The 27,980-nt window shown below is 33.5% G+C and overlaps 5 protein-coding genes across 9 annotated transcripts; 1 reads left to right on the top strand and 4 right to left on the bottom strand.

Annotated features, from left to right (window-relative positions):
* The first annotated feature begins 1,602 nt into the window (after positions 1–1,602).
* Positions 1,603–5,780, top strand: LOC111316200 (cyclin-D3-3-like). Of its 2 annotated transcripts, XM_089753767.1 has the most exons (5): positions 1,603–2,652; positions 2,773–2,974; positions 3,122–3,252; positions 3,428–3,674; positions 5,329–5,780. In XM_089753767.1, the coding sequence occupies exons 1-5, from the start codon at positions 2,158–2,160 to the stop codon at positions 5,355–5,357; spliced, it is 1,104 nt and encodes a 367-aa protein (XP_089609893.1). In that variant the 5' UTR covers positions 1,603–2,157; the 3' UTR covers positions 5,358–5,780. The 2 variants fall into 2 exon arrangements, with proteins under 2 accessions (XP_089609893.1, XP_022773943.1); XM_022918208.2 differs by lacking the exon at positions 5,329–5,780 and having other exon boundaries at positions 1,607–2,652; positions 3,428–3,803.
* A 3,481-nt stretch (positions 5,781–9,261) lies between these two features.
* LOC111317083 (ADP-ribosylation factor 1-like) lies at positions 9,262–11,214 on the bottom strand. 3 transcript variants are annotated; one of them, XM_089753661.1, is made up of 6 exons: positions 10,858–11,158; positions 10,474–10,544; positions 10,241–10,360; positions 9,901–10,019; positions 9,612–9,693; positions 9,262–9,525 (listed from the first exon to the last, which is right to left on the bottom strand). In XM_089753661.1, the coding sequence occupies exons 1-6, from the start codon at positions 11,003–11,005 to the stop codon at positions 9,520–9,522; spliced, it is 546 nt and encodes a 181-aa protein (XP_089609787.1). In that variant the 5' UTR covers positions 11,006–11,158; the 3' UTR covers positions 9,262–9,519. The 3 variants fall into 3 exon arrangements, with proteins under 3 accessions (XP_089609787.1, XP_022775152.1, XP_089609786.1); XM_022919417.2 differs by lacking the exon at positions 9,262–9,525 and having other exon boundaries at positions 9,603–9,693; positions 10,858–11,034; positions 11,118–11,214; XM_089753660.1 differs by lacking the exon at positions 9,262–9,525 and having other exon boundaries at positions 9,603–9,693; positions 10,858–11,160.
* Positions 11,215–11,913: 699 nt separating this feature from the next.
* On the bottom strand, positions 11,914–15,481 carry LOC111316199 (microtubule-associated protein RP/EB family member 1C-like). 2 transcript variants are annotated; one of them, XM_089753504.1, is made up of 6 exons: positions 15,251–15,481; positions 14,990–15,145; positions 14,802–14,908; positions 14,054–14,279; positions 13,854–13,967; positions 11,914–13,684 (listed from the first exon to the last, which is right to left on the bottom strand). In XM_089753504.1, the coding sequence occupies exons 1-6, from the start codon at positions 15,347–15,349 to the stop codon at positions 13,406–13,408; spliced, it is 981 nt and encodes a 326-aa protein (XP_089609630.1). In that variant the 5' UTR covers positions 15,350–15,481; the 3' UTR covers positions 11,914–13,405. The 2 variants fall into 2 exon arrangements, with proteins under 2 accessions (XP_089609630.1, XP_022773942.2); XM_022918207.2 differs by having other exon boundaries at positions 11,918–13,684; positions 15,242–15,479.
* Positions 15,482–16,488: 1,007 nt separating this feature from the next.
* Positions 16,489–19,686, bottom strand: LOC111316197 (putative LRR receptor-like serine/threonine-protein kinase At4g37250). Its single transcript, XM_022918206.2, has 2 exons — positions 17,640–19,686; positions 16,489–17,295 (listed from the first exon to the last, which is right to left on the bottom strand). Exons 1-2 carry the CDS (start codon positions 19,282–19,284, stop codon positions 16,631–16,633), a joined length of 2,310 nt encoding a protein of 769 aa, XP_022773941.2. The 5' UTR covers positions 19,285–19,686; the 3' UTR covers positions 16,489–16,630.
* A 5,889-nt stretch (positions 19,687–25,575) lies between these two features.
* LOC111316196 (D-amino-acid oxidase-like) lies at positions 25,576–27,089 on the bottom strand. Its single transcript, XM_022918205.2, has 2 exons — positions 26,116–27,089; positions 25,576–26,004 (listed from the first exon to the last, which is right to left on the bottom strand). The coding sequence occupies exons 1-2, from the start codon at positions 27,023–27,025 to the stop codon at positions 25,622–25,624; spliced, it is 1,293 nt and encodes a 430-aa protein (XP_022773940.2). The 5' UTR covers positions 27,026–27,089; the 3' UTR covers positions 25,576–25,621.
* Between the last annotated feature and the right edge of the window lie 891 nt (positions 27,090–27,980).

Raw genomic sequence — 27,980 nt, 5'->3', positions numbered from 1 at the left:
TTTATTAGAAATGTTTATAATTTGATTTTAATTAAATTGATTTGATTCAGTTAATTGATCAATTATCGAATTAATTATGATTGATTGTTGAAAATGATTTTAGAAAAATTTTAATTTTTGGTTAATTAAATTCGACTATCAAATTAATGAAATTAATCAAAATTTTAATTGAAATATTGTAAAATATATATAAAACTAAAAATATATGAAATTGTCAATTTCATTTTAAATTATTAGAGTTTTTAACTTAATATTTTAGTGTTGGAATATTTTTGTTGGTTGATTTTATTTAATTTATTTCACATATAAGAAAATAAAAATTTTAAATATAATTTAACTTAATGTATTTTATTATTCAATTAATTAAAAAAATTAATCAAACCTACAGAATTAATTTTCATTGATTAAATTTTAAAATTAAAAATTTTGATTCGATTAACAAAAATAAAATAACATAATTTAATTTTAAATAATTCAATTAAAAATTAACCGAATCAACCAAATAAACACCATTTTTTTTTTCACACCCATCTTTATTTGTTGAGAATAAAAAGTTATAAGTACGTTTTTGGGTTTGTATAATTTGACTCTTTTTTTTCCTTTATTGCCTAACAAACTCTCTCACCAAACCCTCATTTGCAGTTTTTATTACTTTATAGCTTATGGTTCCCACTTCTTTACATTAACATGACTGCAATTACTATACTCTACTTTTGATGAAAATTATAAATGAAAATTTATTATTTATTAAAATTAAATAAAATAATTATAATTTAAATAATATTTTAATATAAAATTTATTTCAATTAATTTTAAATAATTATTTTAAAAAATAATATATTTAAATTTAAATTTCAATATTTGTAATTCTTTTTATACCTTTAAACAACAATATTTTTTTAAAAGAAAAAGTAATATTCAACTAGTTCATCCATATTTCATTATTGTCTGTACAAAATAAATATAATATAATAATTAATATATATTTTTTAGATTTTTTTCAACTTAGTCTATCATTGTTAAAAATTATTAAATAATTTCTGTAAATTTTTTTATTCAGAAAATTGGGTTCCAATTTCTCCAATTTTTTTTATATAACAACGAGATTTATAATATGAGAAAATGTTATTTGATTTGAATACGAATTTAAAATTCAAAATACATTGATTTACTTTCGTATTTTGTAAGAAAATTTATTTTCAACCATCATATATTTTTCAAATAAAATATCAATTATAATATAAATATTATAAAAACAGTCATAAAAACATGTAAGAAATAACAAAAACAAAACCCAAAAAATAATTTTAAATAAATAAAAACTGTTATTGTTTGTTTGAAAATAAAAACAACTGTCATGATTTTTTATATTTAAAGTTATCTTAATTTAATTTTTATTACTAATCTAACTCCTACCAAGAAATTCTGGTTGACTAAAACCACAATTTTAAGTGGTCCACGTGTCCCAACCACATACAGACGTTGATACCACGAGTGACGTATCAACATGACCTCTTAAATGCTTTCATTTTTCAACTCCCGACATGACAATTGACAAATCCCCGTTTTGAACGGTCAACTCTTTTCTACCCCCCGTAACTTAAAAAAGGCACCCCTAATCAGCGCGTCGCCCTCACCTTCATTAACTTTCCGTCGGAATCTACCGGATGTTTAGGGGTGTTGATCTCACGAGCGTTGCTGTCAAAGTGGTATTGGAGCAAAGTCACAGAATTGGCAAAATGATGATACGCTTTCGTAGGTGCTGTAATAGAAAGTCCCGATACGTATCGGCTCAAATCGAATACGTATCAGATTCAGGGGGGGTTTCCTTTCCTTTTTTTGTCTTTATATAAAGCTTTAACTCAGTCAGCTGCATGCAGAGAAACTTTCCTTTTTCTTTTTCTTATTTTTAAACTTCTTTTTCATAAATAGATTTTAAATTTCATGGAAAAACTCGAGGAATTAGTTCAGTAAAGATCCATTTGTCTCTCATTATCTTTCTATTTTTTTCGTCTTCCACTTACTCACAGAGTAATATACCCAGAGACGAGAGTGTTGGGGAAATTGATGAAAGAGTGAAAAATGAGATTGGGATTTGCTGTGTTTTTTATGGTATTATAATGAAAGGAGAATTCATTTCCTTCTTCTTTGAAAGCTATGGCTCTGCAAGAAGAGGAGACTCGACAGATTCAAAGCCCACCTTTGATTCTTGATGGGCTGTATTGTGAAGAAGAAGATTTAGGAGAGTATAGTTTCGAAGAAAATGGAAGTGAAATTTGTGGTGAAACAGTGAAAAATGAGACATTTTTACCTTTATTTTTTATTGAACATGACATGTTCTGGGAAGGTGATGAGTTACTCTCTTTAATATCTAAAGAGAAAGAAACCCATCTTGGTTACATTGATGTTTACTCAGATGAGTCTTTAGTTTTGGCTCGTAAAGATGCTTTGGAGTGGATTTTCCAGGTTAAGGCGCATTATGGATTCAATGCTTTGACCATAGTTCTTGCTGTGAATTACTTTGATAGGTTCATTTCAAGCTTAAAGTTTCAGAAGGACAAGCCATGGATGGGGCAATTAGCTGCTGTGGCTTGTTTGTCTTTGGCTGCCAAGGTTGAGGAAACCCAAGTGCCACTTCTTTTAGACCTCCAAGTATGTGTGTCTAATGCAAGCAAGATTGTATTCCAATTTCGTTGGTTCATAAAATTTGTGTTTCTGAACTTGTTATTGAGTTATTAAAGATGGATTTTTGTGATTTTTTCCTTTCTTTAGGTGGAGGAATCAAAGTATGTGTTTGATTCAAAGACCATACAGAGAATGGAGCTTTTGGTGTTGTCAACTCTGCAATGGAGGATGAATCCTGTAACTCCAATTTCCTTCTTTTATCACATTACAAGGAGGCTTGGATTGAGGACTCATTTGCATTGGGAGTTCCTTCAAAGGTGTGAGCGTTTGCTTCTCTTTCTCATTGCTGGTAAGTAGTCAAAACAGGTTTTGTTTTCATTGCTAATCAAACAGCTAATCTTTTTCTTTTCAGACTTCTTGTATAAAGAAGGAAATGTGCATTTTAACCATTCCTCTTGAGTTCTAATCTTAGATTTCCAATTCAATTTTGATCCAGATTCGAGGTTCATGCTTTATATTCCTTCTATCTTAGCTGCTGCAACAGTGCTGCATGTTATCAAAGAGGTTGAACCGTGCCATTATTTTGAATATCGGAAGCAGCTTATTGAAGTACTCAAGACATGTGAGGTTTGTCCACAATTACTTGGGGTGCTCTGTTTTGAAATTCTCTTGCCTGTTGTTTTTCATAGACTATATTGGAATACTTGGGGTGCTCTGTTTTGATATTCTCTTGCCTGTTGTTTTTCATAGGCTATATTGGAACTTGGTTGTCCATTAATTAATTATGGTTTTGTTTCAACAGGATAAAGTAAATGCGTGCTACAAGCTCATCTTAGAGTTATTGGAGAGCCATTGTAAAGGAAACCTAGGGCACAAACGCAAGCATAGATCAATATCAAGTAGCCCTTATGGTGTCTTTGATGCATCTTCTAGCTGTGATAGCTCAGATGATTCATGGGGTGTGACAACTTCGGTCTCATCATCACCACATCCACCGTTCAAAAGGAGTAGAGCGCAGGAACAGCAAATGCGGCTACCTTCACTAAATCGTATGTTTGTGGATGTGCTTAGCAGCCCTCATTAATCTTTCCTTGTACTAATAACTAGTCTATTGAACATGTTATTATAAAATTCCTCTATTTGTTCTTAATGTGCAATTAATATGTGTTTCATAACTACTTGTTGCCTTTATCGCCAAATTTGCTAACATGGATCAGAAGTGGATTGATATTTGCCAAATTCCTCTTTGATTCGACTGTGGAGGTAAGTTGGGAGTTTGCCAATGAGAAGATGGATGGCTTTTTCCTGAGATTGGCAACTTGACATGAGTGCCTCACTGTGCTATGTTTCTGATCCTTGTATTGTATGGTTGTGAACGAATTTTTATATCCAGAATATCCTCTGTATCTGCGTACATCTATATTATTTTTGGTCACTTATTTTAGAATTTAGGTGGAATTAGAATTAAGATCAAGGTAGGCAACAGAAGTCAAATTGTCTTGAACGATCAATTGTTGACTTTTGTGCTTCTTTGGGGGTAGATGAATGTTTGAACTTGTTTACTGTTTTATAAAAACAAGATAGAGGAGAGAGAAAAATAATCAATTGGGATTCTGGATCCCCATAGCTTTAATATTAAAAATCAGAGAGTTCTTTCAACAAGGTCAAACAGAAAAGCAAAAGTCCCTAGAGAATAACAACCAAATTCCCACTAGCAGGCAGTTTTCCTACCTTCTCAGGAATCACTTTCCTCTCTACCTAAAATAATACTTACTTTATGGCAGAAATTGTACTAGTTTTCAAAGTAATAAGCAATTTTCTTTTGTGCTGAACTTATAATATGATTGTACTCATATGCATTGATATTTATTGGTGTGACCATGATCTTGTAAGGAATCTTTTATGTGTGAAAGTTGGACCCTAATTAACCTTAAATATGGCATTATGATAAGTTATGCTTTGCGAAAGATTTAACATTTTAATTTTATAACCATCTTTGTTCTTAACGCTGTTTGATATCTTTTATTGGCAAAACACAATAGCTGTCTTCCGGTCTTGTTATCTATTGTGACTTTGCTTTTTCCTTGTTTCCATGTCGTGGGACTTTTTCATTTGAATATTTTTCTTACTTTGTCATTCTGAAGTTTATGGTGGTATGTTCTTGGATTTGCAACTATCTAATACTGAAGAAAGCTAGCTCAATACAGAATTGTATGTAAAAGTTCTATGCATAGAAATTATAATCACAAGAGAACTTTGAATGCACCAATGATTTTAGTAAATCTGTTCTAATGTTCCAGATGGCAGCAATGCTAAAATCATGTTATTCATGATTGTCCTTGTGATACACAATTGTTTTAGGCAATGATTATGTTATCACACTAATCCTAAAAAATTTCTGTGAGCTGAATCATATTCTAACTGCATTTGGATGTAGTTCATTATGATGATTTCCCATGTTTTGTGAGTGTTGTCATATCGCATGCATAAAGAAACTTTTGGCAAACATCAAATAGATAAGTTAGGAAGAATGAACTGTTTTCTGGTTTCATTTTGATATGCATGAACATTACCATCAGAAAATGTTGTAGGAAATAACTGATGGAAGGGTCTGCAATTTTGATCCTCATGGTACTCTCTGGATTTGGGAGCATTGATGATGTAACATCTCATGAATGAATCACATCATGGTTATGTTCACAGGCAAAGATCACGGGTACTTCCAACTTTAAGGAGCAATGAGTTAAAATGATTAGCTTCTTCCTTATAAAAGATCATCCCCCATTAAGCTGAGAAGCCGACAAGAAAAATTCCAAGCATCTGTTTGTCAAATTTGATCCATCTCACCAGGTTTCCAGGGGCAGATGTACTCTCTGAGGTAAGATGTTGATGGACAGCCCCCAAATATTGAAAATAAGAAAATTTGAAGAAAAATTTTCTCTTGGAAATCTTTTATATATTATAAGTGAACATTTTGAAAAAAAAATCCTGGATTCGCCCAAGCACATTTATGATTTATTAACTTATAACATCATCCAACTACTATATTGTGAAGTGGGTTTATATGTCATACGGTTAGTTGATTAGTTCTTGTTGTTGACTTGATTTCAAGGTCTTTTTTAAAAATGAAATATTGTTTTGGTCAGGGTAATGGGATTTATCATGTACATAATAGAAAGAAAACGAAAACAAATAAAGTAAAAGCTATTTGTTTATCCTTTATGGTAACTATGGTGTCCTTGCTTGGTTTGACAATAATGGTGTGGAGGAAAAGGAACAAAAGAAAAGGGAGGGAAGGAGGGGAAGACTGGATCCACAAAAGGTTAAAGAAGGAAATGACAAAGCAGTGGAGCAACTAGTACGCATGTGAAAGACCAGAGTCCGAGAAGTGGTTGAAAACAGCTAGGAAAGCTTGTCGTTAAATCATTTTAGGGGGAGATTGTCAAAAAAAAAAAAAAGCTTAGTACTCCATTGTTTCTTCTAGGTGTTGAATCTGAGAATAGAAAATTTAGAATGTTGAGTTGAAATTTCTAGGAAAGAGATTTTAGATTATTAGTTCCCATCATGCCAATCTTCCAGTAGTTAAACAAAGCAAAAGGAAAGAAGTTAAAAGTCAATAAAAACCTGTTCAAATTAATCTTTCCAGCTTACCAAGTGCTAGGGAAACAACAATCATTTGGTTGATTACGTATTTGTTTTCATAGGTAGAAATGGCAGCGCCTTTTGAGGATTGCCAGAGGGTCTCCCTTTCATTTATAATTGTCCAGGATTTTTATTGTACAAACTACGAAAAAGAAAAAGAAAAAGAAAAACTGCGAGAGAGGTCTCATCACAGTACAGCAAGCCCTCCTCTCTGCTAAAACAAGGACTTTGCCCAGGAACAAATGAGGTCACCTGCTTGGATAGATTCACCATTCAAACTTAGCTGAAAAACAGTCTAATAGTGCTTGATTTTAATACATTGGTCCAAAGAAGTAGATGCCTATTACTGCTTTATAAATGTGGCAGCTCATATCACTGAATTTTCTTAAAAGAAAACAGACAAAATGTACAACCATAGCTATAATTTCAAGACAACACATAGATTTCTATGTAGTTTGGTATCAATTTATGAGTTATTGCTGTGGCTACAATAATTTGACCATTTACAGACATTTTGCTTTATGTGATGGACATCTTTAGTTTCTAATCAATCCGATCCTTGCTTTGAAAATTTTATTCCTATCTATGTTGCAGCCAGTTGTTTGAACACTAACTAGGAATTTCTCTGCAACTAATATCTTGTTATATATTCATCAAGGAAGCAGTTCATTATCCTACGGACATCATAGTTTTTGCTTTTTTTTTTTTTTTTAAATTATGTTCCAAGCCTTGTTGAATATAAAAGTTTGCAACATGTTTGGCTCAGAAGTGACAGTGTAGACTTGGTATTTTTTTACATTCATAAATTCTGTCACTGTGATCGTACCTACCGGCAAAAAACACAGAAATTGATGGCACTATGACTTCCAGGCTTTACAAAGCCTTAAAATTCGGAGCAAGAGTCTTGTAAACATGAAACAAGACTTCCCCCACATCCACCTAATGCAGAGAAAACACCATAACCGGTGTAATTTGCACTGCTGGGTTCATGACTTTCATTTGATATAGCTTGAAAGTACTGAATTCAGTGTCTCTTTCAAGTTGGCAGCCAACCAAACAGTGCTTAAAGCTCCGTATGCCAGAAAATTGAAGAAAGTTTTCATCATGTGAAAAAAGATCTGACGTGACACTAAAGGAGTATTCTTCCCATCAGCTCAATGAATCCAGTGTAAATATTCTCTACGCCTAAGTTGATTAAATTAAAGTGACAGAAAATTTACAGTAGTGATTAAATTCAACTATATGGACATCTCTCTCGCAGAATGTACCCAAGTTACTTTCCATTGTGCAACTCATAGCTTAAACAGCAGAAAGAGTATAATATATAGTAAGAAATACGTAGAGAAAAATGGAGGCTGATGATTAAAATGGAAATGTTTTGTACAAGCTTAACCTAAGACCATGATCTGATGGACCACATCAAACCAAGACTCTTAACTTGATCATAAGAGACCACCACGCCTAGCCCCCTTTTGACCCTTTGATGCGGCTCACTGCTTTCAAACTACATCAGGTAATGCTTTTCCAGGATTTGGAGCCATTCACCTGCTTTGATGTCAAATCCTACTAACTCTGACCAAAATGCCAGAAGGCCTGGAATGGATTGAACAGGTAGGTCAAATCCATACATTTAACATCTAGTTAAATTTAAAATGATACCCCTTTAATTTTGGCCAATTGCTTCACATGTGTTTAAAAAGACGATAATGCTCTCCTATTTAATTGACAAAAATATCCCTCTTTTGAATTAAATTACTATAATTTTCTCATTTCTTAAATGACAAAAAAACCCTCCTTATAAATGTCAAATTATTATAACATTTTTTTATTTTTAAATGACAAAAAAATTCTTACAAATATAAAATCATTATAACATCCTAATATTATAATTACGTAAATATCTCTAGTATTGTATAAAGCTAAAAATATTATAATATTTCTCTAACTATAATTATGAAAATTGTTTACCACCATCATTGATCAAAATTATTATAATATTTTTTATCATAATTATAAAAATACTCTTCCATCAAAATTGATCAAAATAATTATAATATTTTTATCATAATTACAAAAATATCCTTATAATTAGTTAATAAAAAGTTAACATGTTATTTTATTTGAAAATTTATAACTATATAATGAAAATAAACCCATTTGAAAATGACAATTATGGCCTCTTAATTATTTGCTTATTTTTAACACGTGTAAAAATCTAATGTAGTGCCTTCATAATCAACTAAAATTTCATTGGAAATTATCATAATATATTTTTAATTACTTGACAATTGAATGCATGTGTGCAAATTTATTGTAATACCTTTTTTATAATTAATTAAAATTATTATAATATCTCTCTTATTATAATTATTGAAATACTCCCATTTCACAATTGGTCAAAGTTATTATAATACCCCTCTTACCATCATAAAATTATTGTTTTTTTTTTAAATAAGTTGAATGAGTGATGATATTAGTGACCTTTGATTTCATGGACAAATGGGTTTGAATTTGATAATTAATTAATTTTTATAATAAATAAATATCATATTAATCGGTTGGATTGTCATTTATGTATTATTAAATTTGGATTTAATTTACATAATTTTTTAAAGTAGTTTCTCTTATTTAAAATAGAAGTCACCGTCTACCCAATTGTAATTAGGTTACATAATTAGAGCATCAATTTAAAAATATATTTTTTTTAAAAAAAATAAAAAACCAATAAAATACTAAAAACTAATTTTTAATTTATTATTAAATTAAAAAATTTATATTTAATCAAAATAAAAAAAATTTTACAACCCAAGTGTAACTGGGTAATTTTTCTTGTTTTTTATTAAAACAACAGCAAGCAATACTCTTCTCTGGCTGATATCAAATTATACTGGTATGACTTTTGAATGTTTGCCTTACCCTCTGAAACTGATAGCTATTCATCAATGCTAAAATGTAAAACTGACAAGAAATTAAGCCTCTTAATTTGTTGAGAGATTTTGATTCTCTTAAAGTATTCTTATTTTTATTTATATGGATAAAAGTACAAAATAAGAGTCATGAATCTACTTTAGCTAACCATCGTTGAACATTTCTTATGATGTATCACACATATATATTATGGTTTCTTAATCATAAAAGTGGTTTAAAATCTACTGAATAATGAAAACTGAGTTACATGCCCTTCGTTCCTATATTTTCAGGTTTTTCTTTGGAAGTAGATAACTTTCTACGTTGAATGAGGAGCTGGCTGGATTATGCCTGTGAGCAAAAGAAAGAAAATAGATTTAATTAGGTCATTGAAATTTGTAAGTGGTGCAGAATGAAAGAAGCTTGGTTTATCTTGCCTTGCTAGAGATATTGCTGGAGAGCCAATCAAGGCCTTCATAAAGTCCTTGGCCAGAGGTGGCACACGTAGCCTGGATGTACCTATATCAGTTTCCAAAAATGCCAATTACCATAGGAAAGTAAAAAATTCTAATATCAGCTTTTAATTCTATACCTTTTGTCTTTTAAAATGGTGTCAGGTTGTAATTTTTATTAATAGTTGAAGGTAAAATGAGCAAATTTTAGCTCTATTAGTTGGTGAATATATATACAGACTAGTGAGTTATTTGAGTTAACATTATAATTTACCAACGGCGTTGGCGAAGTGAATGCAAGCCAAGTTTATCAGTGATTTCAGAAACGGTCATGGCATTTGGAAGATCTTGCTTGTTGGCGAAGACAAGTAAGGTTGCATCACGTAGTTCATCCTGAAAAAAGAAAGACCACAAGTAATTGAGCCTGTTATGCACACTAAATATCTACACAGTACACAACCGGCTAGTACTTTCTCAGTTTTAAGTAAGCAATCTAATGAAAGCTTGGTGAGGTTAATACTCTGAATGACATTTCCATCAGGATTTTCTATTAAAATTAGCCCCTGAGGGAACAAACTAGTAATGAATTCACAAAGTTATTCGAAATCTTTGACCTCGCTTAGCATCCTGTGAAGTTCGTCTCTGGCTTCCGTTATTCGTTCTTTGTCATTACTATCCACCACAAAAATAAGGCCCTGAGTGTTCTGAAAGTAGTGTCTCCATAGAGGTCGTATCTATAAAGCAAAGTATGAAACAGTTACTCTTTAATTGTTAGGTATTAGCTCATAGGGAGGTGGGATTACCATGCTTTTGTAAGAGCTACCATTAGTATTGATACGCTTATTACCTTATCTTGTCCTCCAACATCCCAGACGGTGAAGCTAACATTTTTGTACTCGACAGTTTCCACGTTGAATCCTGGATTAGCAAAATTCTCAGTTATTAGATCCTCATAATATCTATTCCGACGTGGGATTGAAATGTTACGATTCAACCACATGAAAATGAGAGCAAGTTAAATTTCAGAAACAGCTGAGAAATGAATATGGAAAATTACATGACAAAAAAATGATCAACCATACTTGAGAAAGTAGTACATATATACTATAGACATCTAATCACAGGTTGGAATTGGATTTATAAATCTAACGAAAATTTAACTAAAACTCGGTGTTCAAATAGTTTAAAGGTAGAAAGATTAGGGTAGCAGAGAGATATTGAGGGTTAATACCAATGGTTGGTATGGTAGTAACAATCTCTCCAAGTTTCAACTTGTAAAGGATGGTTGTTTTGCCAGCAGCATCAAGTCCCACCATCAATATCCTCATTTCTTTCTTTGCAAAAAGCATCCTCACCAATCTAGATATTGCCATTCCCATTGCTGCGACTGTTTTAAGCTAATTTATAACTGCAATGAAAGAATGGAAATGAACCAGATACCAAGAAACTAGTAAAACTTAACCTGTTTCAAGGAAAACTCGGCTCACAGACCTCGAAAAATTAGAGCAGAAACAAGTAGTGACTCCAGATGGTGAGCAATAAGAGGGAAACCAATGGGAAATATATGCCTCGATGGTGGATGCTATAAAAGCAACGAGAGACGTGGACTAGGGTATAAAAGATAAAAGAATAGGATTCGGATGACAATTGGTGAAGAAGAATAAAGCGCACTAACTTTGTTTTGCTTTCAGTGGCGTGCGAACTGACAATTGTATTTTGAGCATGAATTTTTAAGCTTTAACCCTTGATTCTTTCGAACGGAAATGGTTGTAATTCAATTTCCAGGCTGAAAAGAGAAAGTAATGTGGATGGGATCCACCAATCAAAACGGATTCTGCAGTCTGATAATTAAAAAGAAAAGGAATATTTTGTTTATGTGCTTATCGCAGCATCTTCATGTAGAGTTTGAGTTTTTTTTTTTTTTTTTCTCCATTTTTTTGGTGAAACTACTTACAAATCTAAGCAGAGCTGAGTTTTTTTATCTCAAATACTTGACTTTACCCAATAGCATTGACAAATCTGTTTATTTCCCTTGAGGAAAGGCAGAGGGGGAGTAGATGGGTCAAGTCTGAGCTTTTATCAGCTTTTCCTTATGGCCTGTTTTCACCCCTTCAAACCCTTCGGAGTTCGGATTAGGGGATTGACTGTAAAAGAAAAGAATTAATATTCTGGCATTACAAAAAGATTGATCTTATTGTCACTTTTCAGATAACATGTTTTTCAGGTTATTGTAACCAATCTCTAATCAAGGAGACAATGCATTATGTGTTTGACAACAATTAAGCACATTGTGTACTTACAAGACAAAACATAAAAGTATTGCTCTATACTCTATACAAATCATATATTCCCCAAAAATGAAACTTCCAAGAGATTCTAAAGTCGGTAAGGTCATTTGAAATGGAGAATTGTGCCATTGCTTTCGAGATATTGCATCCTTGGCAGATTCAAGGGTAGAGGCCACAGCAACAGCAGCAGCAGTAAGGACACCTCAGCTGTTCTTCTGGTTGTTTTGTGGATGATGGTGAATCACCTGCACACTCTTTGGCTCTTGGGCCTTCCCTGCTGATGACCAATAGTACACTGTTTCCACCTCTCTTTCAACTTCACCTTTTGCATTTGTGGTCTTACTCTTCTGTCCAAAGCAAAAGATGAGAAAACTCAAACGATCAGCAATATTGAGAAACTGAAAAAGTTGAAACATAACCATCCTGGTTTGCGTGTTTATATTGAATGTCTTTGAATTTTGATTTCGAGAAGTGATGGAGAATATATATTAGTTACCATAAACAGTAATCCCCCTATGCTTAATTTACTGTCTAGTGTTTACTTTGAGACATTGCTGATGATACTTGTTCTCCAACACTATTTTCCAGCCAAAGGAAGAGGCCATAACATCAAGTGAACACCCCCACATGTCACTCTCTGATATCTCATATCCAAGACTATTTCTGGATAGCACTAGTGTGCCACTAGGATGCATCTGGATAGCACCCTGCGGTGCAGTTGTCCCATGTTACCCTCTAGTTTGTGATTGAAGGGGAAAAGGTCTAGCGAACAACTGAACGCCATGGCTAATCAACTGCCTTGGTGTAAAAATGAAAAATCTCATTACTGCCACTGCATTTGCATTCAAACACATATTTTTACAACTTATTTTAATTTTCCTACTACTGTACCCAATCTCACCGCTACTTGTTTTCAATCCTACTGTCTATCCAAATGTACCCTAAAATCCGCAAAAAATTTTAGGATGAACAGTGGGAGCTAACATACGCTGTGGCCAGCAGGGCCAATTGGGTTACTAGCAAGGATATGGCCTAAGGCATTTTAGCCTGTTGTTGATCAAAATCGTATTTAACTGCAAAATGACTAAACGCTCCCAAAGAAACAAAGACTCATCACCATATCTCTTTCCATTGACAATTTAAAACCTATGTCATTCATCCCTTAACAAAAATATGTAAAAATAGAGAAGCTGAAAAAGGTGTCTAGCAAGTAATCATCCAGGATTTTTTATATGGCAGACCTTAGCTAAAAATGACCTCCTGAAGTAGAAAGGGTACACATATGTTGTTCTTACATCTTCCAAATACAGAACACTATCCAAACAGACATTGCTAACAATTCAGGTGACGACTATATTATGCCCTGTCCTAAACACTGGTTGGACTGCAATTGAAACAATAGATAGAACTGTAGATATATATATATATCTAAGAAATTTGACAAAACTGTATTTGTCAAGCAAATCTTTCAGAAGTTTAGCTGATTGCTGATCAGTAAGTCATAAGAGGTGACCCACTGCAGTGAACATCGGAAGCATCAGAGAGCCTTTGCCTTGGAGACAGTGTTGTGATTCCAGCAGCATCAACATCGATGTTCAAAATGATTTTTCTCTTCTGAGTTTCAGAACTGGATTTTTCTTCTGATACCTCAGCAATTGGACTCAAAGCTAATGCTTCTTTGGGGTGAAGAGACACCATGGCTTGAGCTTCGGTCACCACTGATGCATCAGCATCTGTATCATATAAAATCCTTTTGATAGCTGCAACAATCTGCATTAACATGTAGTAAACATTAAACAATCAATTTTAATAACCCTTTTTTAAACATTAAACAATTAATTTTAATAACCATTTTTTAAACATTAAACAATCAATTTTAATAACACTTTTTACTAATAAATTTTGCCTATTGTAAATGTGAATCTCAAAAGAGAAATACCGGTGAGTCTTCAATCTCAGGAGTCTGGCAGAGAATCTCAATGTCTCTCAACTTTGCAAAGTAGAAATCCCTCTCTTTCTCAAGACTATCCACAGACAGCTTCAATTCCGTGATCTACGTTGTAAAGCAGAAGACCTTAGGCTCTTCTTAACATTCTTAAACCAATAATACTATCAATTCATTCATCAAGTATAAAGTACCTGTTCATCATAAGCAGCCACTGATGTCGATGGTTTGGATGAAGTCTTTGCTGATTGATTGGAAGGGTTCACGGATGACGAAACATCGTTGTTGTTCCTTCGAGCATGGGAAGATGAAGGTCTAGGAGCAGCCGTTGAACCCTTGGTTGAGGATTGTTGTGGTGCTGATTTCTTGCCGGCTTCTTTACCTCCTTTAGAAGCCTCTCTCCTTTCCACTGGATTGTAACTAAATATGACAACACCAAAAAAATCACTGATAGATCTCTCTCTTCATTTCATTTAATTCATGATATATAGTATGCCGAGAAAGCAAGCCTTGATGAAGGAGAACAATACCAGGAACAGAATTTAGTAACAGAAAAACAATTGAAATAACATGAATTTCAGGAAAGTCAATTCGTAACATATGAAACTCTAGGCCCAAATATCATTATCAATTGTTGGGAAAAATGACTAAAACTACTGCAATCTGTCAAATTAGTGATGCCAGAAAGATTAATATAACAATGCCAAATTTCAATCAAGAAATTACTAAAGTCATATATAACAATTAATGCTAACAAAAAAAAAGTGATAGCGCCAATTATTCCAAAAATTTAATACTATAACTAATTTTAAATTCAATTGGTGAAAAGAAACCATTACCAACAAGAACAAGAAAACCCTAAAAGAATGTATAATTAACTAAAATTAATAGACAAAATGGAACCGATCAAAAAAATAAAAAAAGGGTTTAAAAGAAATTTACTTATGAAGACCTCCTCCATTAACCGAATCACAGTATCTTTTCATCCATTGCATGAACTCCAGATTATCAAGCGGCCTCCCTTTCACCAGCTTGCTCACCTCGATATGCTAAAACCAGCCAAAAAAATCAAATCAAAATTCACAACCAGAAAATACCGACAAAATTAAAATTAAAATTAAAATTAAAACCTTGGTGATTTTGAGTTTGTTAAAGACGTCTTGGAGGACTTTGTAATTTTGGATCATCTCGTATTCGTTTTTGGCATCGAAGTTGACTTTGTGCATCGGCACCATCCCTGGATGAACCGCATCCATAAGCTGGCAATGAACCGCACCGGAACAAGCCTGAAAATGCACCGGATCGGAAACATATCTATAAAACAAAACCCTCTTTTATATTAAATCAAACGAGCCAAATTTCGTAAAGAAAAAGAAAGAAACCTCTTCAACTTTGGAGAGATTGAGATGGAGAGTGGAGTTGATCCAAGCAAGAATCTCAGATCTGCCGACGAAATAAGCCGAATCCATCATTCCAATACTCGTCGCCATTGCTTTTTTTTTTCTTCGTTGTGGGTTTTGGTTTGGATTGGCCGAGTTTGTGAAAATCGAGCGTTTGCCTTTTTCCTTTTTTTTTTTTTTTTTCTGTTCTTTTCTTTCTAACGGCTATTTGAGCCCGAAAAAGAAAAGTTTGAAGGGTTTTTAAAACGAGAGAAGAGCGGGATATATCCCAATTTGAAAAAAAAAAATGAGGGCTAAGGCGGCGCACACAAACCGTAGGCGCCGCTCCACCAAGAATGGGTTGATTAATCCCAGCTAAAGCCCAAACCAATTAGTCGTCCCAGCCCAAACTTGTTGGGCCGTTATAGCCCATAATTGGTTTCTCTTAATATGATTTATTTAACTAAACACTCTTAACTATTTAAATACATTAAAATATTTTCTATTAAAATTCGAAATTTAATCCAATTGATTTATACAAATGAAGCAAATATTTTATTTTCTATCCTAAAATTACAATCACTTTTATATAAAAAAAAATTGCTTATATATTTTAGACAAATTTTTTTTGGAGTTAAGATATGAGATAAGATGGCTTTTTAATTTATGAAAAATGAAATATTTTCAATCTCTCAATTAAATATTTTTGTTAATAATTATATAAAAATGGAATGGAAAACTAAGAAAATTTAAAACATAAAGTGGGGTTAGCTTATATGTTCCCAACGAGTTTAATATAAAAGATATTTAAATGTGTATATTATGATGTGTTTGCACTAAAAAGTTGTTAATGTTAAGTATCCAACTTATTGTTAATTGATAGTATGTTAGATGCTTAATATAATATCATAATCAAAAAAATTTTTGTTGTTATTTTCAAATTTGTCACATGATAAGCTTTTTTTTCTCTACTTACACATGATGGAAGCCTATTAAAGTGATATAATTTTACATTTAATAAATATTTAATTTCTTATAATTTTTTATTTAAGTTAAATCCCTTCACTTATAATTAATTAATTTTAAGTTGAATACTTAACTATTAATAATTGAAGTTGGCTTTATATATGAGGTCCACCTTAATTTTCGAATAATTTAAATTTAAATAAAAAATCAAACAACACCGCTCCTATTAGTGTCACCAAGGATGGATTGGGTATAAAAATTAGCAATAATATTAGTATCACACCAAGAAGATCCAACTCATGATTTTATGCAATTTCCAATTCAAGACACACTTTGGAAACAAAAGTTAAAAAAAAAAAAAAAAAAAAAAAACCCTATCAGTCAATCATTACATACACTTTTCTCTATTGTTTGTCATTGTCCATATTAATGTGATGAATATGAAGTTGAAGAAGGGATTTTCTCAAGAATTTGTGAGGCTTCTTTCATCGGGGGTCTCTTTTGTGGGATTGGAGATGCACAGTTGTACCCTAACTTGAAGCAAGCCATCAAGGCATCCTCTTTGCCTTCCAAGTCACCACGAATTGCTGCATCAGCCATCCTCAATGCCTTGTTTTTGTCTTCGACTACAATCCCATTTCCCTGTCCCAACTCATCCAAAACTATGACTTTCCCTGTTAGAAGCTCAAGCAAAATGACACCAAATGCGTACACATCCCACTTTGGATTGGGTTTGAGGCTCCTAAGTGACTCCGGGGCGTGGTAAGGCGATACACCGAAAGAGCTCGGGCTTGGACTTGGGCTAGGCCCTGCTAGGTCTTGGAAGCTATCTCTTGATGCCGTTGACCTCTTGCTGCCAAAATTTCGGGCTGATAATCCGAGTTTAGAACTCATGTCACCTGTTATGAGCCTTTCGAGCCCAAAATCTCCAATCTTTGGTTCCAAGTCAGAGTCTAACAGGATATTGCTAGGCTTCAAATTGGCATGCACATGCTTCTTTTCATGGAGATATGCTAGCCCACGTGCCACACCCTTAGCGATCTTGAGCCTAGCCTCCCAGGGAAGATGACAAGGTGAAGAACCAACTTTTCCTGAAAAATGAAAAAGTAACAATAGCCGAAACTTGATTAGTGTAAGGCCGGCAAAGTGCTAACGCAAGAATAAGCCACCGAGATAAAGAAGACGAGTCGTTTTCAGAAGGAAGTGAGCTGTTCACGTAAATCGCTGTCAAACGCCGTAGGGTGAACGATTGGGAATTGGCGAATACGAACCTTCCAGACAGTTGACTTTCCCATGCATTAAACAAGGTTTCAGTTACACCTACTCCACCGTCATCACTTCAATTCTCCAGCGCACTTTAGCAAGTGTGGAAAGTCGAAAAAAGAGAAAGGGAACAAATGAAAAAGAACAAAAGGAAGAATGGAAAAGTACTCACTGTAACGAGCGTTGGCGAGGCTGCCGTTTGGTACAAAATCATAGATTATTAGCTTTTCATCAACTCCCAAATAGAACCCACGAATCCTGACCAAATTGGGGTGCACCAGTTTAGCAATGACTCGAACCTGGGTCTCGAAATCCCTGCAACGATCCACACTGTTCTCACCAATCCTTCGAACAGCCAAGGAGGTCCGATCTTCAAGCACTGCCTTGTACATTATACCATGGCCCGTGGCACCTAAAATGTAAGCAGACGCTTTAAGCAACGTCTCAAGCTCTAGCTGCTTTTCCCCATCAACGGTCACCAATGTGCCTTTTTTGTCATGTTCTTGCTCTTGCTGCCGTTGATTATCATGACTTTTGCTCCCGCTTTGATCTTCCTCCGTGTCAGAACTGGTGTCAGATTCTTCTTCGTACTCTCCTCTCTTTCTCAAACATGACCATCTTGTAAACCCTCTTGATTCTGACAATGAAGATGTTATAGACCAATTGTCTTTGGCTGTGTTACCTTCTTGCTCCTGTGTAGTTTCAACTCTCTTTTTCCTCTTTAACTTGTAGACGAAAAAGAAAACCATGATGACAAATCCAATTCCTGCTATGTCCCCGACTATAATTCCTACTATTGTTCCTGGTTTGAGCTTGTTTTGTCCTGGTTTATTAGCTCCAGAAGATGGTTCCGGCGTGTCGGAGTCCATTGTCTTGGGGATGGCAGCAATTGCTGGAGGCGAAGTTGGTGAAGAGACGTTAGGAGAAGATGATGGTGAAGAAGGAATTGGACAATCACGCCCGGTTACTTTACCACATAGATCAGGATTTCCGGAAAATGATTTGGATTCTTGATTCATAAAAACAACTGAATCTGGGATTTCTCCTTGAAGATTATTGAAGGAAAGATCAATAGTAGCGTTACCAGGAATTTTCTCCGCAAATTGTGGCGGAATTACCCCGGAAAGCCTGTTGTAAGAAACATTCAAGTACCTGAGATTGTTGCCTCCAAAGTTTGGAGGCAAAGACCCCTCAACAAGATTGGAAGACAGATCTAAAAATTGAACAGATTGGAGCCCAGTTGGAAGATTGCCAGAGAAGTAATTATTCTTCAAAGAAACGACAGTTAGATTCTGGATAGTGGTGACAGTGGCAGGTAAAGTTCCCGCCAATGCATTGTCAGCAAGGTCAAGGAATTGGAGGCTTTGTAACCGTCCTATTGTTTCTGGTATGACACCAGAGATTAAGTTGTTTGACAAATCAAGAAACTGAAGCTGGGTTGCGTTGAAAATAGAAAAAGGAAGAGACCCGTTAAGAGAATTGTTGGATAGATCAAGATTTTCAAGGTGTTCAATCATCCCCAGATCGGATGGAATCGAACCAAGAAGCTGACAATTTGGAAGAGTCAAGCCTGTAACACGAGAGCGGTCATTGGAGTTGCCTAGTGTTCCACAAGTTACTCCATTCCAAGAACATGGCGTCGGGTCGTTGGAGTTCCAGCTCTGTAGCACGTTTAGAGGATCACTGAGAATAAAGTACTTGAAAGAAAGCAAAAGAGTTCCATCTGTATTTAGCCCCACAGCTTGAACCATAAGAAACTCCAGAATAACAAGAATTCTCCTCCATAAATGGAGTTTAACACTAGAGGAGGAACTCATGATTTGTCAAACTGATCCCACATTTCGTCAATGAAAATAGACAAAATCAGAGAGAGAGAGAGAGAGAGAGAGAGAGAGAGAGAGAGAGAGAGGGAAGAGAGACAAAAGAGAAAGAAGGAAAGAGAGAGATATGACTAAGGGAAGTAACTGAGATTTATCATTTATGTTAATGAAGGTGCAGAGGCCATGTGATGATAGTTGGTTAAAAAAATAATTAATAAATTATAAGAAGAGAGTTAAGAAATACACAGCTCAACAAAACAAGCTTACCATCACCAAAATGTTCTGGTGCTCAGCTCTCTGCAGATATATAATTTTATTAGCTTGCTAGAAATGCTTAAATGCTGTCTCCGTTGGTTTGATAAATTTATTCTTCCTTTCACTTGCTCCTGATCACATTCATTAAATTAAAAAAAAAAAATCACCTATAGGCTATGGGATCACAATAGCATCATTTTTATAAAACATCTATGCATAGTTTAATCTTTCGGTGCTCTCTGGCTAAAATATGATGGATTTGGATTCGTCTGATAAAGGTAAATTTTTTTAAATAAAAAATTGGATTGAATTTTTTTCTGAAGTCGAGTAAGAGTTGAATTGTAGGTGGTATCGCTCTGACTTTATTCGAATATATATAAATATATTTTTAGTATTTATTTAATTGTATATTTATTATTAGATTAATAAAATTATTATTTAATATTTTAATTTAAGATATTAATTTGATAAATATATTATATTATATATAATTAAAATATAATTTTTATTAAAAATAATATTTTATTAATATTATATTAAATATAAATTATTAAATTAATTTTGAATTAAATCAATTATAATTTATAAATATACAAATTAGATTGACTATAAAATAATATTTTAATATTGATGGGATTTGAACATAAATATTAAGAAATGGGGTCAAACGAAAATTCATTCCAACCCTGCCATCCCTCGCTCTCTCTTAGATTTACGTTAATGAAACTTTTTATTCCTTTTACGTTTTTCTACACAGAAAAAAAAAAAAAAAAAAACTAGATTCTGTAAATATGCTAATGAAATAGATTAATGGTTTTGGTAAGTTACCGGCAGGAAGATTGACATGAGCTTTACTTCTTTGTTATCATTAATGGTTATTAGATGGGTAACAGCATTATTAAAAAACTACAAATTTGCATGTGCTCTTTGACTCCTAATTGTTGGATATGGAAGGTTTTATATTTAATACATTTTTAATATATAAATTTTATATATTATTAATGAATTAAATTATAATAATTTATTAATAAAATAAATAAGATGATAACGTCGTGTTAACGATAACTATAAGCTCAAGGGCAACATTATTGTGGAGGGGTCCTCAAAAGGGTCCTTAATATCATCTCATCAGAGCCTCATTATAGGATTTATGAGAATTTTAGGTCTTATTCGTTGCTCCGCCGTCTGAAAATTTTAACTTGCTGGTAAGCCCTTGATATACAACATCTCCTATATACTTAAAGATGAAAATCCTTGAAGAATTTGATTTGACCATGGCCCCAACAATGAGCCAGAAGGAGTCGCCCTAACTACAGGACGTACAATGTTTAAATGATCTGTTTCTATTCCTGCTGTTTCTATATATGAGAATCTGACACAAAAAAGGACGGGAAGCAAGAAAGCAAGAAAACAAGAAGGCAAATAAATGTTGAAAACGACCACCTAATGAGAGTTTTGGCAACCAAAAAACTTGGTTATAGTGTTTCATCTGCAAGGGATTATCAAATAATTGTTAGTTACTTTAAATGAACAATAACCAGCCTTGGCTTCTCTCCAAATTGTCCTCATTTTGGCACTAGACAAGATGATCAGGCGGTCCATAGCTCTCGTTTCTCAACGTTATGTAAGATTCCAGCTTAGGATGTAGATTTAACTTTTGTCTAATTCATTGGCACCAAGCCAGATTTGAGTTTGATGACAATGTGGAAGCTTAGAATTTGTTCTCCATTGCAGATGGCTGCTCTATCCCAGAATTCACACATGGGAATGCATTACGTTATCCATCATTATCTGGCACCTCTTTTTTTTTTTCTTCTTTTTCTTTTAAAATTGTTTGTGGCAGCTTTACCCACCTCGTTATAATAGAATTAAGCAAATAAAAAAATAGGTGAATGCATTAAGGTGTTAATAAATACAAGATTAAAAATATTTTTGTGCCTGCTTTTTTAGGTGTGATCCATTTACTTTGCATGCACAAGCAAGATTAGGAAACTCTCACTTTCTAGTATCTCTTTATTATAATGCACTTTACCTCCCTTTTTCTTCCTGTTTTTTTTTTTGTTTTTATAATCCCTCTTTTCCTACATTGAAAGTGAAAAGAAATATATATATATATATATATATATAGAGAGAGAGAGAGAGAGAAAGGAAATGGATGGAAAAGCTGTAAAGCGTTCAACATTTTCTTTTATGCTAAAAAAGCTGGTAATGGCAACAATGGAGAGGGTTGCAGGTGTGGGAACTGGCCCATGGCTGTTTTCTTGAAGATGAAAAGAAAATTTTGAAAAGAGCAATCTGGATCCACCAGGCCCTTTGGTCAAAGATTTTGACAGCTTGCCAATTACCATCAACCATTAGCTATAAAAAAAAAAAATTGAAAGCAACAGGATAAAAGTTAACAATAATTGGCATCATGTCTACTACAGTTTCACTTTCCATCTTTTTTCATTTTTGCTTTGGATGAATTTCGCAGCAAAATACTGAAACAGAATATTGAAAAAACAAAGGAAATTTCAATGCTGTAGGTGAAAAAACATCATGTCCCAAATGGACGGATCTTGTTGATTTCTCCCTCTCTTCATTGACACGAAAACCTGAAACTCTATCAATTTCTTGACATTGCTTGCTATGTAGCAGGTACAAAGCACCCAATCCTTAAAGTTAATTTATAAACATATGGAAGCAAGTTTTTTTTGGCCTAAACTACCATTACCAGAATCAAAACTGCATGTTGCCTGTTGGTGAATAATGAAACAGGTTTATTTTTTGATGGCCAGAATACAACAACCAAGAAGTTAGTGCTATATCAAAAGCTTTCTAACGAGAAAATGCTAGCCATTATACTTTCAGTTAAAACGACTTTAGAAAAATTACCTAGCTTGATAAATATTTACTGTTTTGCTTGTGTGAATGCCTTAATAATTTTGATAGATAATATGGTGATATAAAAATAATATAAAAAATATATAAAAATAATATTATTTAAAATTTTGATAAATATAAAAAAAAATATTGTGTTTATATATGAACACAAATTATAATATTATAATATTTATATTTTATACATATTTAAAAATATATTAATATTTTACACATTTAACAGTAAAAAAAACATAAATTATTTCATGCCAACTCCTGCCTTATTCGTTGGAAAGTTCCGTAAAAAGAAGGGAGAAAAACATTTTGTTCGACAGCCAACCAGAGTCTAATTACAATTCAACCTGGCTTGATAATTATGAGTTCAGTGCCAAGAATTGAGAGTTGGGATTCTGCAGCTGAGGTGATTAGAAATGGAGCTTTTGGTGAAGATCAAAGACTGAAATTTTCTAAATAAGACACAGAGGATTTTTGAAGGAGCAATTTCATTGCCTAAATTTGTAGACTTGGGTTCTATTTTGATAAATAATGAGATTAATTATTATGAAATTAAAAATTATTATAGTTGTGATTAAAAAATTTAATAAAAATTTTATGTTAAATTAATTTTATTAATGATATGGTAAATTTAGTTGTATAAATTTTAAATGAACACTTATTAAATCAGGAAATCATGGTACTATAATAAATTTATTTTATTGCTAATTTTGCAGATACTTCTCTCACATGCCAACCCAATGATTGATTTGATATATGATGGAATGGGATATAAAAACAGCCAATGTGTTCCTTTTGGGTGAAATTTGGTTGGCCTTAAAATTTTGTAGAGCAAAAATTTTTGGACAAAAAATTGTACCAGCACCCCTTATTTAATGCATGCAACAAATAATTGAGCTTTTCCTTGGTTGATATTCGGGAGACTGTGACTAGGTTTGCCAAACTCCTGCAATCTTCTGCGCCTGTTGGGACAATGGCTCCTGCTATTTTGTCCCAGTAAACCATTCCTTTTCTTTCATCACTCTTTGTTAGTTGATTGGCATTTCATATGGGCCCTATTTTTGTCTCACAGAATTAAAAAGCCAAGTCCAGTCTCCTCAAAAAAGTTGATTCTAACCTGTAATCCCACATGCTTAGCCACTTATTATTAATCATTCTTTTTTTATCTGCATATACAAGGAGGAACAAATAGGATTTTGCAATCCAACTTGAATTTATTATATTTTTATTCAATTTTATAAGATTGATTTTTTAAAATTAAATTTTAGATTGGATCAAGTTTAGAGTAAAAAAAAATTAAATCAAACTTTAGATAAATTTATTCCGGCTCGATATATAAAATATATTTTTATTATTTATTTAATTATATATTTATATTTAAAAAATAATATTTTATTAATTTTGTTTTTAATCAAATTGTTTATAATTTTATACATATACTAATCAAATCAAATTCAAATATAAAAATAATATTTTTATATTTTTATTACTAACATGTAATCCCACATGCTTAGCCACTTATTATTAATCACTCTTTTTTATCTGCATATACAAGGAGAAACAAATAGGATTTTGCAATCCAACTTGAATTTGTTGGATTCTAATTTGGTTCTATAGGTTTGATTTTTTTAAATAGAATTTTGGAACAAATTAGGTCAAGTTGAAAGTGAAGAAAAAGAGATCGAATTTTAGATAAATCACTCTGACTTGATATATAAAATATATTTTTATTATTTATTTAATTATGTATATTTTATATTTATATTTAAAAAATAATATTTTATTAATTTCATTTCAAATTGAATCAATTATAATTATATACATATATTATTCAAGTCAAATTTAAATATAAAATTAATATTTTAATATCAAATCAAATCAAATTTAAATATTAAATATATAAAATCAGGACAAATAAAATCTCTTTTCGACCGACTTGTTACCATCTCTAGAAACATAGGGAAATGAACTCATTCACCAGTTAATTAATGGAGATTCACTTAGCCCCGTGAATAAGCCTGGCCTGGTAAGGTATGGCCTGGCTTCAAATAATGAGCCTTAAAGTACAACCGGGTCCTTCGGCGAGGTTTAATAGTTTCTACCATAAGCTTGTTACCCAACTTTTTGAGGCAGCTTGTCAACGCCTTGTTTGGATTTTCAGTAGTTTTTTGTCTTGAGTTCTGTCGTAGAGTGGGATAAGGAAACATGGGATTACATTATTGAAGAATCTAATTTTTAATTAAGACTGCTTAGGGTTCATAAATTCCATTTCATTGGGGAATCAAGTTTGATCTTTGTGAGTTGTAATGTGAATGCCATTAATACAATCTAATATTCCAAACTCCAAACTGATTTTTCTTTCAAGTTGAACATGACAGAAAATTTAATATAATGGAAACAGATGTTTGGCCTTTGAAAAATGTATTAAATGTGCTTTGATGTAATGGGTTTGAAAAACATTTCTTTGATCTTGGCTTGAAAAAACTCACTCTAGCTCCTTAATGAATGGGAAATGTATAAGCTTGGAAAAGAAGAAAATGCTCCTTGGAAAATTAGAACTTCAAGTCACTAGGCGCCTATAGGTTTTGCCTTGCTCTTCCTGTGCGCACGTGGTTTCACATGCGTCCTGAATAATTCCTATTTCCCTGTTAGTGGTTTTTCTTGTTATTATTAATGGGCCTCTTGTTGCAATCCAAACCCCTACGACCCAGGTCTAGGTAAAAAAACCCAATTTGTTTGTCCACAAAACGATAATCATGAAAATATGTCCCTTTCCCAATCCGTTCTTTGCAAGCCAAACCTTAGCTTCCTGGGCCTGGAACTTAACCTGGAGACAAATAACCCATAACGGTGCAAATAAATAGGTAGTCGAATGTCGACGAAAGGGAATAACTTACAGAGCTCAACCACATTTTTGAGGCTGCTGCAAGAGCAAAGTAGTGTTTTTCTCTGCCCTTATTGGAATGAAATTAGAAAATAAAATCGATTACCTTCTAGAGATTCCATCACAAACTGATTCTTACATTCTGTGTATATATTTATTTTTATGTAGATGTAGCGAAGGAGGCAGTTTCTATAATTCGTTGTATCAACCATCACATAGCAACAGGTGATATCCCAATGCTCATCATATTAACAAGAACTCACAACACAAGGCACTAAAATGTGAAGCTTCCTCCGATAAAATTGGTATATGAAATACAATTTAAACTTTAATGCTTCTACGCCCAACAAATCTAGCAGGACTAAACCGACTAAGATCAACAATGCTAGCACGTCCATCAAGCACAAGCTCAGCCACAGCAGCACCAGTAGCTGGACCATTGAGTATCCCCCAACAACTATGACCAGAAGCCACAAAACACCCCTTGATCCCTGGAAGTTCTCCTATCACAGGCACACCGTCGTCGGTACATGGCAAGAAACAAGCTTGCTCTGCCTTCACTTGCGCCTCTCCTTCAGCCAGATGGCTCGAAACATTTCTAGCCACTCTCTTTAGCATCTCTATCGATTCTGGGATGCCTACTATTTGCTCTGGATCATCTGGCACCTCTGCCTCCGCAGACATCCCGCATAAATACACCTCCCCTACGAATCCAATTTACAATTTTATAAACAAAAATAAGCTAAATTGTTTGTGTCTGAAATTGCTTTACAATTATAGATAGTTCATAATCAAAATTTTACTGTCGAACGCACCAGTTGGACGAGGGTACACCTCGGGATCCATGGCTTTACCACCCTGTTGATGATAGCTAAGGAAAAGGGCATGAGCCGTTATAGCACCAGGCTCCTTGGGCTCCAAAACGATACTATGTGCCTTAAGCCCATAAACTCTGAACATCGAAGCTAACATCTCAAACTTTCCAGACCATGGCCCAAGTGCCAAAACAACCGAGTCAGACTCAATAACTCGTCCATCTTCAAGTACCACCGATCCAACACGCCCCTCTTCAACCCGCACCTGCTCCAATTTCCCAATCACCACCTCGACACCATGTTTCTCGACAGCCGTATTTAACAGAGTTCTTGTGAATAATTGAGGATGTACTTGGGCTGTCGTTCGGGTCGACCCAATCGTTCGAGACCCACGTGCCGGTCCATCGACCCAAGACGGTATTTTAGAGTCAATGGACGAATAGGAACCGGACCGAGAAGAAGGCTCCGATTCGGTTATGGAAATACTGAGAGTGGTGAGGGGACGATAGCCGTACGTTTCGGGGCCGTTGAGTTCTTCGGAGAGTGAACGGTGGAGATTAAAGCTAGCGCGTGCAAGTGATTCGACAGGACCACCGTCGCACCAGTCAAGAGCGAGGAATCCGCCGGCTTTTCCAGAAGCGGCACAGGCTACGGAGGATTTTTCAACGAGAGTGACGGAGGCGCCTTTCTTGGCGAGGAAATAAGCCGTGCAAACACCGATTATGCCACCGCCGCAGACCACCACTCGCTTTGCTGTTCCTGGTTGTTGTTGGTCGTCCATTGGTTGCGATGGCGTCGTGTAGCAGCGGATGCAAGAGGTGGTTATGACAACTTTGGAGAGTGTTCGATAGTTTGGTTTTGGTCGACGGAAGAGAGAGAATGCGGATAGCTGCGATGATTTCACCGCCATCTCTAGTTGATTGCCTTTTGTAGGGAGGTTGGTGTCTAAAGACACGATCAATATCTGGGCCAAACGTAATGGAGAAATGTAACAGGATTTCATTGGATAAACTGTTATGGATCCGATTAGATTCTATTTTTCTTGGGTCAAGACTCCAAAGTCCATGCTTTTAAACCCAAAAAATGTAAGCTAAGTCAGACCCAGAAGAAAAATGTATGCTCGCAAAATGCCCAATGAGCAAAACCGCAAATCTTCGGCAATTACCTTATGCTTTGTTTGGTTGAAAGAATCGAATGATGTAAAAATGAAAGTTTTGTTATTTAATAATTAAACTATAAAATTTTCTTTATATATTTTTTAGTTTTTCTAAAATCACAAGATTATAAACATAAAATATATCGATATTTGCTGGCTCTTGATGATTCTTGATGCATTTTATGATTAGTTGCGTATCAACGTTCCTGTTAAAGTTGGATTTTTATCATGGTTGTTAATTTTATTTCAAAACCGATTATATCAATTAATACATTTCAGTTATATTAAAATACGATACATTTAAAATGATTTTTCATATCGAATTTGGTACATGATAATACCTATTGTTTTTATTAGTTTCAACTTGTTTTAGTAAATTTCAATAAAATAACATATTTTGTCTGGTATGTGAATGTGAAATATATTTTGTAATTTTTAATTTATGTTTTATTATTTAATTATTTTCAACTTAATAAAAATAAAATTAATTGATAAAATAACCCTTAAAAGTTAAGTTTTTTTTATTATTTTAATTTTTTTATAGTTTATTTTTTCAAACCAAAATTTATAAATATTTTAAATTTTTTTCAAAAAAACAATTATACTTCTTTTATAAAGTTTAACAATCATAAAGTCTTAATTAATTTTTTCATATTTATTTTTATCTTAATATTTATATGAAAAATACTTATTTAAATATCATATGATC

Source organism: Durio zibethinus, chromosome 24 (genome assembly GCF_047325235.1).
Source record: "Durio zibethinus cultivar Kanyao isolate XHJ-2024 chromosome 24, ASM4732523v1, whole genome shotgun sequence".
Classification (NCBI taxonomy): Eukaryota; Viridiplantae; Streptophyta; class Magnoliopsida; order Malvales; family Malvaceae; genus Durio; species Durio zibethinus.
Note: the sequence above shows the minus strand (reverse complement) of the source record. Positions and strands in the feature narration are given on the sequence as shown.

Bases quoted from the DNA above. Each gene is read 5' to 3' on its own strand.
- LOC111316200 (XM_022918208.2), top strand. From the start codon at position 2,158: ATGGCTCTGCAAGAAGAGGAGACTCGACAGATTCAAAGCCCACCTTTG. The intron at 2,975-3,121 runs GTAAGTAGTCAA...ATTTTGATCCAG, and splicing joins GCTTCTCTTTCTCATTGCTG to ATTCGAGGTTCATGCTTTAT. The intron at 3,253-3,427 runs GTTTGTCCACAA...TTGTTTCAACAG, and splicing joins AAGTACTCAAGACATGTGAG to GATAAAGTAAATGCGTGCTA.
- LOC111317083 (XM_022919417.2), bottom strand. From the start codon at position 11,005: ATGGGAATGGCAATATCTAGATTGGTGAGGATGCTTTTTGCAAAGAAA. The intron at 10,361-10,473 runs GTAATAAGCGTA...TTTGCTTTATAG, and splicing joins ATGTTGGAGGACAAGATAAG to ATACGACCTCTATGGAGACA. The intron at 9,694-9,900 runs GTAAATTATAAT...AAACTGATATAG, and splicing joins TCACTTCGCCAACGCCGTTG to GTACATCCAGGCTACGTGTG.
- LOC111316199 (XM_022918207.2), bottom strand. From the start codon at position 15,349: ATGGCGACGAGTATTGGAATGATGGATTCGGCTTATTTCGTCGGCAGA. The intron at 15,146-15,241 runs GTTTCTTTCTTT...GTGCATTTTCAG, and splicing joins ATCTCTCCAAAGTTGAAGAG to GCTTGTTCCGGTGCGGTTCA. The intron at 13,968-14,053 runs GTACTTTATACT...TTTACAACGTAG, and splicing joins TGGCTGCTTATGATGAACAG to ATCACGGAATTGAAGCTGTC.
- LOC111316197 (XM_022918206.2), bottom strand. From the start codon at position 19,284: ATGAGTTCCTCCTCTAGTGTTAAACTCCATTTATGGAGGAGAATTCTT. The intron at 17,296-17,639 runs GTGAGTACTTTT...TTCATTTTTCAG, and splicing joins CCTCGCCAACGCTCGTTACA to GAAAAGTTGGTTCTTCACCT.
- LOC111316196 (XM_022918205.2), bottom strand. From the start codon at position 27,025: ATGGCGGTGAAATCATCGCAGCTATCCGCATTCTCTCTCTTCCGTCGA. The intron at 26,005-26,115 runs GTGCGTTCGACA...TTGGATTCGTAG, and splicing joins GGTGTACCCTCGTCCAACTG to GGGAGGTGTATTTATGCGGG.